Source organism: Palaemon carinicauda, chromosome 26, assembly GCF_036898095.1.
Source record: "Palaemon carinicauda isolate YSFRI2023 chromosome 26, ASM3689809v2, whole genome shotgun sequence".
Taxonomy (NCBI): Eukaryota; Metazoa; Arthropoda; class Malacostraca; order Decapoda; family Palaemonidae; genus Palaemon; species Palaemon carinicauda.
In genome coordinates, this window is record NC_090750.1 from 31,751,905 (window position 1) to 31,766,154 (window position 14,250).

Sequence of the window (14,250 nt, forward strand, 5' to 3'; positions counted from 1 at the left end):
AGGGGTCAGCTATATCATGTTAGGTATGTGCTTTGCGGGGCACTAATTCAGTAGCACTATTCCATTCTTGCGTGTCCTGTCACCCTGAGATTCCTCCTTGCCAGTCTCTTGAAACCTGTGAGCAGGTTCCTAGCATTGTTTATAGAGGTTCCCAAGCCTCTGCTCTGACGCATTAGGTAGCTGTTAGCTCCTTAATATCTATACGTGTATAGGCTAGTTATAAATAACCATGGTATCTAAATATACATTTTTCTTAAGTCAGGAGAAATTGAAAGTTGAGAGTTTGGATAAAAGGGTTGAGAAAGCGAGCAAAACTGATATGTGAAAATGTAGAATTGTTGATAGTGGCCCGGTCCTAGTCTGGATGCTCAGAGCTGGTCTTAATGACAAGGTTAAACCTCCCTGTCGCCATCTCCTAACCCTTCATCATTGCGCAAGTTCTCTTACCTCAACAATATGCCGGGCTATCGAGAGAGAGAGAGAGAGAGAGAGAGAGAGAGAGAGAGAGAGAGAGAGAGACATTCTTTCAATTTGTAAGGGGAAGAGGAAAAACGTTAGAAAATATTGTGGGTGGTGGAATTTTTGTAGTATTTATATATGATAATACATCATTTACCAAATTAACGATTCTGATCGGTCGATGTTGATGTCCTTCATACTTTCGTAAGATTATGTGAGCAGCAAATCACCCATTGAACTCTGTAAAATCAAGTTGATTATAATTCGCTATTTGATTAAAGTCGATGCATATTGGTTGGAATTATCTATCTCTTATTACAGAAAATATGTTTAATGAGAGAGGGAATTATAGTCTTAGTCAATGCCGTTGTGATAGGAGGCATATCTCTGACTAGTTGATAACTAAAAGAAATTAGTTAACGATTAGCTGCGGGCTAGTTTTCGAAAGATCTGCAACCATCTAGGACACCATTAGCGATAGTCAACGACTTCATTTTCAGAAGGTTGCGGGATGGATGCATACTGGACGCTGGTTGGTTGCTATTTGTAGGTTGCAAAGACAGCAGCTGGTCGCAGACTAAGCCAAATTAACAGTGGTGTGACTTGTAATCTATTTATAACCATACTACGATAATTTAAGCTTGTTCCGCATTTTCAGATAACCGAAGATTTCCTTTGCGGTCAGGAAATTGTCCAGGCCAACCACTGATAAAAATGATGGACATTTTCTGTCCTAACATTCAGGGACTACAAGAAATTACAGGAAATTAGAAAATTTTCTGAGACAGGTTGTGTTTAAATTCACTTACCTGTGACCTGTTTTTTATTTATCTAATGATTTCACTCGGAAAAGCTTGTAGGAATAGTTTTTATATCTAGCATGTGCTATCTGTCTCTAAAACTGATAAAACCATTTAAGGGTTAAATTCTGAAAGCGAGTTTCATTAGTCTGTTAGATAGAGAGAAGAATTATTGAATAGTAATCAATATAACGTTCTTGAATGTTTTGAAGATAGACAGAGAAAATAATCGCTTAGATGAAGACTTTTTGAATTGAATATATCCGGTCTTTTTCCATCTGTCTTTAGGCCTCAATGGCATTTCGTGATTTGTGTTGATGAAATGCTTATCCATGACGGAATGTCACAGTGAAAATAGAAAATAACTATACCATTAATTATTCTGCTTTGTGAATGTTTGTCTTACAGTCCTTCTCAAGACTCCTCGACTCACTGCTAGACGAAGTAAGAGAAGCAGGCAAGCCCCTTGGAATTAAAATGTCCGACGATAAGCTGACATGTCTCTTACAGTGCCTAGTTACCTTTGTTATACCTTGGACAATTGGCTCTACAATTACAGGTAAGAGAAAAGGGAGATTTTTTATGCTTTTCTAAGACAACTTTTATTTTTTTGTCAAAGAATTAGATACACTTAAAAAACCGTAATTTTAATCGGAAATTATCCGTAAAATATACTGTTCTCAGCCGTATTTCAGTAAAATATTATTATTATTATTATAACTATCCAAGCTACAACCCTAGTTGGAAAAGCAAGATGCTATAAGCCCAGGGGCTCCAACAGGGAAAAATAGCCCAGTGAGGAAAGGAAATAAGGAAATAAATAAATGAAGAGAACAAATTAACAATGAATCATTCTAAAACAAGTAACAACGTCAAAACAGACATGTCATATATAAACTATTAACAACATCAAAAACAAATATGTCATAAATAAACTATAAAAAGACTCATGTCCGCCTGGTCAACAAAAAAGCATTTGCTCCAACTTTGAACTTTTGAAGTTCTACTGATTCAACCACCCGATTAGGAAGATCATTCCACAACTTGGTAACAGCTGGAATAAAACTTCTAGAATACTGCGTAGTATTGAGTCTCGTGATGAAGAAGGCCTGGCTATTAGAATTAACTGCCTGCCTAGTATTACGAACAGGATAGAATTGTCCAGGGAGATCTAAATGTAAAGGATGGTCAGAGTTATGAAAAATCTTATGCAACATGCATAATGAACTAATTGAACGACGGTGCCAGAGATTAATATCTAGATCAGGAATAAGAAATTTAATCGACCGTAAGTTTCTGTCCAACAAATTAAGATGAGAATCAGCAGCTGAAGACCAGACAGGAGAACAATACTCAAAACAAGGTAGAATGAAAGAATTAAAACACTTCTTCAGAATAGATTGATCACCGAAAATCTTGAAAGACTTTCTCAATAAGCCTATTTTTTGTGCAATTGAAGAAGACACAGACCTTATATGTTTCTCAAAAGTAAATTTACTGTCGAGAATCACACCTAAAATTTTGAAAGAGTCATACATATTTAAAGAAACATTATCAATACTGAGATCCGGATGTTGAGGAGCCACCGTCCTTGACCGTAATTTTACCCTACTTTGTTATTATCTTTTACGGGTTGGTGACCGTAAAATCACTCCTTAACGTCAAATATCCGGTTATTAAAACGGTAAATATCTGGAAACATTTATTCCAGGATTTTACCGTTCTTTTTACGGGAATTAAATAACAGTGTACTAAATAAAACATTTCTTAATTTAGGTACATTGTATTTATTTCTCGAGAAGGTTTCTATCTCTGATGCTAATTGGGTTTTAGTTTTTAGAATATGCCTTTAAGAAGAAACATAAAGTTCTGATCTCCATATTCAAAATGTCTCCTTGTTCACAATTACAGGTACGAGTCGACGGCTCTTCGATCAATTTTTCCGAACGTTACTCCAAGGAAAAATGGAAAAATATCCAAAACCCGATTGCTTCAGATTGACCAGGGCGTAAGTTGAAACTTGTCATTGAAGTTTAATATTGTTTAAACATACCAGTAATAAAACAATTGCAGGTACTGGAATTATTACTGATAGATTTTTTTCTTCTGGTGGAAGTGTAAGAAAAAATGTAAAATTCCTTATTTTCCATCCTTCCTTCTATCATAAAAGAAATTTCTTTTGTCGGTTCTCTTGAGTAATCTTCAATTGATTTCAGCATGCTACCTCCTGATACCGGTCTAGTTTACGACTTTTTGTACGATAAAGAGACGCAGAAATGGATTCCTTGGTTTGACACCATTGATAAGGAGCGACTCATCATTCCTCCAGATGCTAAGGTAAATAGATATCTCGTAGTTCTTCATTACAGTTTCTTTTCTTGTCAGATCTCATTTTTAATGTGCAAACTGTGTTTTATACTCTAAAATAAACCTCTTATCGTTGATATTGCCTCATGCTAAACAGGAGAGGATCTGCGCTTACCGATTTTTTTTTTTATAATAATTTTACAGTAATTTTGATTTTGCTTCATCAGTCTGTTAGGGATATCTTTTTTGACTTATCAGAGGTTTGTGCTAGTGTATTCAGATGGCACCTCTTAGGTTAAGGAATAAACTTGGGCTGGTCAAGATTCTGAAGCTCATGAACTTTAAGTTAAAGGAACTTTAAAAAGACAATTTCATGGGAGTATCACTTAACAATTTTCATGCCTTGAATCTAATGCATTAGTTCATAAATAGTTCCCGGTCAGACAAGGTTATTTTAAATCATGCCAACTTTTTATAGTCCTTAGTTAATGTTAACCTTGCGTGAATAAGAGTAATATCAAATAAGGAGAGATGGAATGTTTATATATGAAAGCATTTCATGAGCGTATCTTTACATCATGATCAATGAGATGAAAATTTAAATAAAAGAAAAATTTTTGATCTAATTCTAAGTCTTTATACTTCTCAGTAAAACTATTTAGATATCATAACTGTCCTGTACCTTATAGACTCTTTAATCAGTCATTAACCTTAGCTGCTATTGAATTTGGACTTGAACGTGTGAACAGCAGGATCTTGTTCTTAGAGTAGCCCAAGGGAAGAAGATCGGATCAGACCTCATTTTTCCTATAATTAGATCAACAAGTTGCTGATTCCTACCGCTGAGACGGCCCGCCAAGAATACTTTCTCCGCACATGTTTGGGACACGACGTTCCTATGCTGCTTCTTGGCCCAACTGGCACTGGGAAAAGTGCCATTACGAACATGGCTCTGGTTAACCTCCCCAAAGAAAAGTTTATCATCAATACCATTAATTTTTCAAGTAGAACCACAGCTGGGCAAGCACAGGATATCATCATGTCGAAGGTGGACAGGTTAGTTTCGCTGTCAGGAGGACATACAAGAAGTGCTATTTTTCTTATTTATTTTTAAGAGTGTTTGCTCATAAAATGTACCATACTTAAGATTGGAATGGAGACAAAAATATTTAGCGATTACCGATATCCAGGAGCATTCAAAAAATTTATTGAATATTTTAATACAAACAAATCATTTAAAACTGAGAGTAGCATCTCCGTCTGATGAATTTTGATAGCTGGTAAAAACTAGATATTTCTTTGCAGTATTCATTTTCAAATCCTCATTCCATTTATCTATCAGACGGCGAAAAGGCGTTTTTGGACCAGCCATGGGAAGGAAATATGTTGTTTTCATCGATGACGTCAATATGCCGCAGAAGGAAATATATGGAGCGCAGCCCCCCATCGAATTTCTCAGGCAGTGGCTTGATCACAATCATTTTTATGATAAAAAGGACACCTCTAAAATAGAGCTGGTCGATTCGGTATGTTTTATGTATATATATATATATATATATATATATATATATATATATATATATATATATATATATATTTATATATATGATTTATATATATAATTTATATGTATATGCATATATATGTATATATAAATATATATATATATATATATATATATATATATATATATATATATATATATATATATATGGATATATATATTTATATATATATATATATTAACTGTATTGTCTTTATATCTGAGGTTTTGATGGTTGATTATTTGGTTATTTACTGGAATGTCTTCCTTTATTGTGGTTCTTCATAATCTTTAACAGATATGCTTACGACAGAAATTATTTATGCTTTTGGGTTAAATTAATTTGATAATTTTTAGACATCAAAAAGTAGCTTCCGTTATTCTAGGTGATGCACCTTTATAATATTTCTAAAGAATAGACAATTACATCTTGATTGTAAATCATGGCAAAAATTAAATAAAAGATTTCAAACTTACTTTAAAAGTCTCATATGAATCAAGGATATCTAACCTCCTTGATGTTAGCGGCTGCCTGTCGCAATGAGGCCAAGTGTGCCGACACTTGTGATAATTGTGATCCATTGCCGACTGCAGCAGCCTATCGAGGTATGTTGTAAGTTACAGTACGGCGATGACATTTTCTTTTCTATATTATATTTTAGTTCGCAAAGGTAGTAGGTAGTAGGTTGGCCAAGGCACCGACCACCCGTTGAGATACTACCGATAGAGAGTTATTGGGTCCTTTAACTGGTCAGGCAGTACTTATTTAGATCCTTCTCTCTTGTTACGGCTCCTTTTTCCTTTGCCTACACATACACCGAATAATCTCATCTATTCTTTACACATTCTCCTCTGTGTTCATACACCTGACAGCACAGATTACCAAAACAATTCTTCTTTGCTCAAGGGGTTAACTACTGCACTGTAGTTGTTTAGGGGCTACTCTGCTCATGGGTAGAAGAGACTCTTTAGCTATGGTAAGCAGCTCCTCTAGGTGAAGGACGCTCTAAAAATAAACCATTGTTCTTTAGTCTTGGGTAGTCTAAGTGCCATAGCCTCTGTACCATGGTCTTCCACTGTCTTGGGTCAGAGTTCGTTTACTTGAGGGTACACTCGGGCACACTATTCTATCTTATTTCTCTATTTCTTGTTTTTTCCTTTTTTCATAGTTTATATATATGAAAGATTTCTTTTAATACTCGTTACTTCTCTTGTAGTTTGTTTATTTCCTTATTTCTTTTCCTTACTACGCTATTTTCCTTGTTGGAACCCTTGGGCTTATAGCATCCTTCTTTTAAACTAGGGTTTTAGCTTAGCAGGTATTATTAATAATAATAATAATAATAATGATAATAATAATGATGATAATGATAATAATAATAATCAGCAACTTGAAGAGTCAACGCTTGTTCATCTAAAAGAAATTAGAAGTTTCCAAAGTACCTCAATTGACCAAAACGAATAATTGCCGCTTCTCCCTTACAGCTGTTCGTGGGTGCAATGGCTCCCCCAAGTGCTGGTCGCAACAGCATCTGTGGTCGATTTACGCGTCACCTGAATGTCCTCTGCATCGATGCCTTCGACGATGCTACCCTTGATAAGATCTTCGGCGCCATCGTCGTATGGCATTTCTCGACACAGGAAGACTCGACCATCCAGCAGCTGCACAGGGTAATTATGGAAAGGAAGGTCTGGTTTTTTATCGAACTTTCATTATGGAGTTGAGCTTCTAAAAATTTATTGTTAAATCTTCCTGCCTTGGTTTATATCAGTGTAGTTGAGATCTTGGTAAATGTGAATTACACAGTGTAACTTTATTTAATAGTTGATTATTTGTTTTATATTATTATTTGCATGGTGAGGCTTATGATATTTTTATAGAATCATTCTCAAGTTACTTTTACAAACAAACAAAAATCGGTTAAACGTGGACTGAAACATAAATTAATCATAGGTTATTGAGCAGAAAGTAAATCTGCTAATTCTTCCACTGGATTTAACGTTGAAATCTTATTCCTTTGACAATAAGATTTTTCTGTCTTTATTTCCAATCCTTAAGAAAAGCATGCATGTCCCGGTACGTCTATAGAGTTTTGCTTACAGGCCGTAGTGCAAGCATCTCGCGAAGTGTACAAAAGAGTGAGCACGACCTTCCTTCCAACACCAGCCAAGAGTCATTATATCTTCAACCTGAGAGATTTTTCGAGGGTCGTCAGTGGCATTCTGCTGGTTCCCAACTCGGCCCTGAGCACAGTCGAGAAGATGATGAGGCTGTGGCTCCACGAGGTCTACAGAGTCTTTCATGATAGGCTATGCGATGATCATGACAGGTGAAGGTTTATGAAACATGTACAGTAGTTACATAGTTTCTTTCAAGGATCTTTTAGGTCCCTCACATTTTCGTGAAGTTTGTTTAAGCCTTTCAAGTTGATTGAGAATATCAGTTGTTTGACATTCTCTTTAAAGTGACAAAAAGTCAATACTATTGATTACGCGCAAATTATTTTATAAAGTTGTAATTCACACTTTACTGATTTTTTTTTTCTGTTGTTTAGAGGTTAGTAAAATACCTTTTATTTATCAACAAAGGCTATCAAAATGAAAGGAAATGTAAGGATTAAACATTAAGACACAAAGAAATACCTTTGCTATGTTATTAAGCAAGTAGATTTGCTGACCTTAGCTCTGGCGTTTAATATTTCAAGTAAATAGCATGAAACTAAATCACTATTTTTTTAGGAAAGAATTCTATGAAATCGTCAAAGACGTTGGCGAGAAAAACTTTCGCCAGAGCCTCGATCATGTTTTGAACCACTTGGTACCTAAAGGGGAGGATCTTACCCCTTCACACGTCGACTCCTTGATATTTGGTGATTACATGATCCCTGACGCCGAGGAAAAAGTATATGATGAGGTCAGAAGTAAGAAGGGTTTTCATTATGCAATATTAACTCAGATCTTGCATTCATGCGTAAATGTGATTAAAGTGAAGCTACGCTTGTTTAATGAAGCTAGCTTTTTCTAGAATGACATTAGGACTAGTCTTTATTCATCTGAGGTTAAAATTTGTTATGATGAAAAGAGCTAGTGTTGTTATTGCTTCATATCTATTTTAGTGTATTTCAATGTTACCTTTTCAACAAGGTAGAATATCAAATAAACTACTCACCTCAAATGTTTGATAATATTTTTTATTTATTTCTTAAGATTCAAGATATGTCAGACCTAACTCAGGTTATGGAGACTTATTTGAAGGAATATAATGTGGTGAGCAAGTCCACTATGTCACTGGTCATGTTCCAATACATGATCCAACACGTCGCACGCATCAGCCGAGTGCTCAAACAAAACTGTGGCCATGCTTTACTCATCGGGTTTGCAGGATCAGGACGCCAGAGCTGCACCAAACTGGCCGCATTTATGGCCAGTTATGATCTGTTCCAAGTATGTATACAAATTGCATGTAGCCTACATAAAATGAAATTCTCATATTTTATCAGTTTTAAGTACTAGTGCCTACAAATATCCCATCCCCCGAAAAAGAAATCAGATTAAAAGAGTTAACAAAATAGAGAAAACCATTACTATCACCAGATTCAAATCTTTCTTATAAGCTTTTAATTGAACTGCTTTTTAAGTTGTGGTTTTGCTATGAAATACAATGGTAAATAACACTGTTACTTCTACAAGAAGTTAACTGATATCTTTAACTGAATACAATAAATAAAAAGAATCTCTTGGTCATAATGTCCAGATTGAAGTTACTAAAACCTATGGCGTAGCAGAATGGAGAGATGATATCAAGAAGGTCATGATGAAAGCGGGAGGAGATGGGAAGCCAACAGTTTTCCTCCTCACAGACAATCAAATTGAAGATGAGAGTTTCATCGAAGATGTTAATACTTTGCTCAACACTGGAGACTTACCGAATTTGTACACCAATGAAGAAAAGGCAGAAATTTTGGAAAAAATTCAAGCTGTTGCTAAAGATGAAGTAAGTCACACAGCTTTTTGTTTCCCCAGTCTTTTTAACAGTAGCACTTTGTTTCTAGATTATTGATGGCTAGATAGAAACTCCAATATCGTTAATGCAGCCATAAAAGGAAGATATGGAAAAATGATTATCTTCATTAAGAAAAATTTTGTTGCTAAAAAAGGGAGGGATATGATAAAAGGTGTTGATAGCATCAGAAGCCTTAAAAGTTGTAATGATAAAGTACATTATTTGCAAAAGGAGCCTTTTCAGATGGGGTGTTGTGAATCATTCACTTACTTTTCAAAATAGATTACCCAAACAAATCATCCCTAGCCCGTATTTAAACTTATACGCAGATTTCTCAGTCTTTTTCGGATAAAATTCATCTAGGAAGCTTTAATCTCATTGTATTTTAGTGTTGTATTTGCACAATATCTTTTTACCATAGCATAGGGGATTTCAACTCCTAATATTTTTTTTTTCTGAGAGCTACAGAATGATGAAAAGTAACTTTTATGCAATAGGCATCGTTAATCTACGAAAACCTGGAAGACACCATGGCATGTGAAAAGTAAAAATGGGCATGGACTTTGGTAACAATAACATTAAATATTTTCAGTAAGACTTAGTGTATTACAAATATCGCTCATTAGCAAATTAAGAAATCTGGAAGGATGGTAACTCTTCACGGATTCTTTGTGCATACTTTGTTTGACTCCTTATAAACCTAAAAGACCTTGGCTGGTTAACTTAGCCTTTAGTTAAGATAATAGGAGTGTAAGTGTACCGTAGAGACAGAAAATTTTAATTGATTTCTGGTGATTTTGTATCATAAAAACATTGTAGTACTCGCATAGTAATAATCCATTTAAAGAGTAGGCTACATGACATAATCAAATCAGACATCATATCACATCAAGTAGATGTTATGGATGTAGAAACATAGTGCATTCAAGTTTGGTAATTTATTGCTCATATAAAATTGGACCATAATGTACGAAATGCATGTTTTTCAGGATTACATGTGAATCGAACCATTCTTGTACATACACGCTGAAAGTATCATCATAAAATTCACTGGCATGTCAATAATAAATAAACAGTTAGTAAACTCAGCCGAAGTTACACATGAGCTAGTCTTGCTATAAAGAACAGTGAAAGTAAACAGGATACTGTCTTGAAAGGCCTGCTTATAGAGCATGGAGCGTTGTCTGTTATTTGTTTCAATAAATTTGTTATTTCTTGTATAATATATGAAATTTATTTAAGTCCTTCATATTTCAGTTAGCATGATACTCAGTTGCATGATGTTAGTCCAATATATTTTTGGAATGATCTATATTACAAATTTTTCAGAACTGTAATGACATAAATTTTGATTCAATTTTAAAAGCTGTGACATGATACCTTTTTTCTGCTTAGTGATTAGATAGCTTTGTAAAAATATATTTCAATAGTTTGTCAAGGTCTAACATATCATTAGATTTGAAATGACTGATGTTCATCATCTGGAAATCTGATGAAATATAAATGAATGAAGTGTTTAAATTACTGAGCTTTGTATTCAGTCTTATGATTTGTTGCCCTAAAATTTCGATTAACAGCATAGATGTTTGTTCAAACAAAATATTTTTATTCTTGTGATATTTGATTTCTAATTAGAATTCTCATCTTTATTATGAAATATTTTGGTAATCTTAATTAGAGCAAATGATTGATAATTCGGCAACAGCTTTCCAGACAATGAACTGTAAACTTGCATTTCTAAGGTTTTTTCCATATCATAATTTCTTTGACTTTTGTTTTCAGGGTCTTGACTTGGTAAGAGTTTAGAGTAAACTGCATGCAAAATAATCTATTAAAACCAATTTGGTTTTAAAACTCGCCTTTTCTCAGTAAGCACATATTTGTTTTTTATTTCTTTGTCTGTTTCAAGTCCCTCTATGCACGGGAGAAAATTATCACTAATGTAAATAGATTGTTTATTAGTTCTGATTTCTGATACATTGACTTCACAAATATCTCAGAGGAGACATAATATTAGCTTACTTCATTTGATGTAGGTTTATGATCATATATAAAAAGGATCTCAAATTATTGCAAGGGTTTCTATCTGTAAATCATTAATTAACATTCTTGTATAAAAAGAAAATACTTCTTGCCATTAACTTGATCAAAGGCAATCATTTGCATATTACTTATGTTACAACTAAACTGTAATTCATTCACGTGGGGTCGTTTAATTAATGAACTTAGGAGAATTTGACATTTTTGTTATGACTTCTATAGGAAATCCAGAGTTTGAGAACCGTTTCTATGAATGGTATAAGGTGCAATTGAAGACGTCTCTGTGACTGGCATATCAAAAACAAATTGACCCTTTGATGGTGAATATTTTAATTCAAATCTGTGTCACATCGAGTTTTGGTTTGGTATTTTTACTTGATTTCTTGGAATTAAGGTTTAAAAAAGGCTATTTTGTTTTTATTAGAAATTTCTTCCACGTGATTATTAATTAATGCGTTCTCATTTTATCAACTATGTCTTGCTTCTCTAAAAGCAGAACTTCAATAGAATATCTCTTAACTATTCTGTGGGGAACAATGTATTGCAATGACTGTGGATATTTGTGATATTGCATAAATTAATAAATTTTCCTTTCTTATCCTCTGTTTACATGGATATCAAAATCAAATTCCAAGGTTCCATATATTCATTATCTTTACCCAGAATGCATGTCCTACATTTTTTTATACCTAATAATCTAAAAACTTTCAAAATATTTTACATCTCTCCCCAAAATAATTTTGAATATGGCTGCCTTGTGCCCTTGATTTCGTTGGTCATAATTTAGGGCATTCTTCCCATTGGATGGTAAATTTTTTTTTTTTACTCTACCTATGTTGTATCACATTACATTACTTGTATGTCTCATAAGAGTAAAACCTCATTATAAAATTATGCTTTCCTATAAGACTTTATCTTTATCTTTATCTAGTTTCCCTGAGTAGAATGTTTTGTCATTCATATAAGTTCTTAAAACATTTTCATGATTTACTTTTCCCCCGACTTAACTCGCTAATAGCATAGCTATGCGAATTTTCTTTTTGAAATGTATATAAAACAGACACCTTTAAGGATGTAATTACTTACAACCATTACTAAAAAATTGCAGTGATTCAAAATCCAGATAAGGTATACAGTAGAACAGAATTGTTTTTAGTATTTAATACATGGCCTCTGAATACACCTTGCTTCCAGCAAATCAGAATGTTTCGACAGACTTGAACAAAAATATTTTCATCTCAGCCACTCTTCAATTGTTAATGCTGTAGGGATTCATTAAGAGAGTATTGACCATTGAAAGACTGATGATATACATGATATACAGGATTTACCTTAGTTATTCTAGGATCTCTAAGAACATTACAAACTTTCATATAATGATTTTCATATCTTGGTGATTTAAACTTTCATTCCCATTCAAGTGATTTCATGATTAAATTCAAAGCCTTCCTGTTAGGCAGAGGCCTTATTTCAGGTTTAGCAAAACTGGAATCATAAATTGTTTTCCATTATGAAATTTTGTAACTGCTTCTAAATGTTTAACTAAAGATTATGGCAGATTTAAAAAAAATCTGGCTTTGGTGAAGCTACTTGTTTGTGAAAGGGTGATCCCAGTTTACTATAGAAAAAGTTTACTTGTACTCTTCATAATTAGTTTTAGTACAATTTCGAATAATTTTATGTTAAAAATTGCTTTTGTGTAGATTATAGATGGTTAGTTCTTACATACCCTACTAATATAATGGGCTCCCAGCCGGGAAGAATTTCTGCATTAAATCTGAAAGGCCTTAAACGATGAAAAACATTCATCCTCGTGTAATGCCATGACATGAACAATTACTTCATTCTTATACTACATTTCAGGAGATGCAAGAGTTAGATCTGTCTTTTACCCTGTACTGGAGTGATAAGTTCTGAACTTGCTTATTCTAAGGCTCATTTTAAGTTAGATAACTTTGCTAAAGTGAATTACCATATCTAAGAGAAAATATGTATTAAAAAGTTTGAAGGGTTGTACATATATTTGGAACTAGTTTTGTAAAATGGGGATTCTTTAGTACTTTTTGAAAGATTCAAATGCCATTAAATGTTGGCCATAATGTGGTTTCAACTCTGTAGGGAGCTAAGATGGACCCATCACCTGCTACGCTATATGCATTCTTCAATGAACGGGTACGAGCAAACCTCCACCTGGTTGTGGCAGTTTCTCCTATTGGAGACACCTTTAGGTCCCGGTTAAGAAGATTCCCATCCTTAATTAACTGTTGCACTATTGACTGGTAAGTTTTTTGAGAATACATTCATTACCTTAAAATTTCTTTTTGATTTTCTTATTTCATTTCAACTAGAAGAAGGTATAACTTACTAGCTGAAAAATAGAAAAGTCATTGACGTGCTTTGTTAATTTTCCCTACTTTTACTCACTATTGCACTGATTTTAGAGTTTGTGATTTACTAGAAAGTACAGTAATACCTTGGTTTATGAGTAAACAATCATGAAATTTTAAATTAGTATACGAGCATTGTATCAGTCTGGAGACAAATATTTTTCTAAATATTTGATTTTTCTTTTCTTTTTTTCTTTTTTTGCAAAACAGTACTAACAAGACTAGCACTCGATGTACAAAAACGGTCACTCAGTATCCAAATACCACCCCTGCATTATTCCCGTGATTTATACACCATTTTGTTTGACCTTCGGTCATACCCCCCCCCCCCCTCCCTGCTCAGACCTTCAATCTTTCACTCTCTCCACAGTAATTTTACCAATATCACCTTACGTTATCTTCCAAGAGTTTTGGCAGTGTTCTTTAGTAAAGTTGTGACTGCGCAGGGCTGGATTTAGAAATAGGGGGACCTGCGGCTCTTATGTTTAGGGAGGCTCCCCTCTCCCATGAAATATTGAATCAGCTATAAAGATGAAAGTTTAATGAGTTTTTAAACCAGGAAATGATTCATCTAAGGTTGTGAATAAAGTTTTCATTCATTTTTTACAATTTCATAGACTAAGAATAACTTTGGCCACATTATTACCTCCGCCAGGGAGGTTATGCGATCGAGTCGATTTATTTATTTGTGTGTCTGTGGACAGGATTTCG

General features: G+C 34.0%; 1 protein-coding gene across 1 annotated transcript in view; it reads left to right on the forward strand.

Annotated features, from left to right (window-relative positions):
- The window catches only part of LOC137619874 (dynein axonemal heavy chain 3-like), a 328,675-nt gene that overhangs the window by 247,478 nt on the left and 66,947 nt on the right, over positions 1-14,250 (forward strand). The window contains exons 39-49 of the mRNA XM_068350164.1: positions 1,668-1,818; positions 3,171-3,267; positions 3,476-3,596; positions 4,384-4,622; positions 4,909-5,092; positions 6,595-6,780; positions 7,213-7,439; positions 7,849-8,023; positions 8,317-8,553; positions 8,864-9,103; positions 13,271-13,431. Coding sequence (XP_068206265.1) covers positions 1,668-1,818; positions 3,171-3,267; positions 3,476-3,596; positions 4,384-4,622; positions 4,909-5,092; positions 6,595-6,780; positions 7,213-7,439; positions 7,849-8,023; positions 8,317-8,553; positions 8,864-9,103; positions 13,271-13,431 — 2,018 coding nt within the window. The remainder of the gene's footprint in view (positions 1-1,667; positions 1,819-3,170; positions 3,268-3,475; positions 3,597-4,383; positions 4,623-4,908; positions 5,093-6,594; positions 6,781-7,212; positions 7,440-7,848; positions 8,024-8,316; positions 8,554-8,863; positions 9,104-13,270; positions 13,432-14,250) is intronic.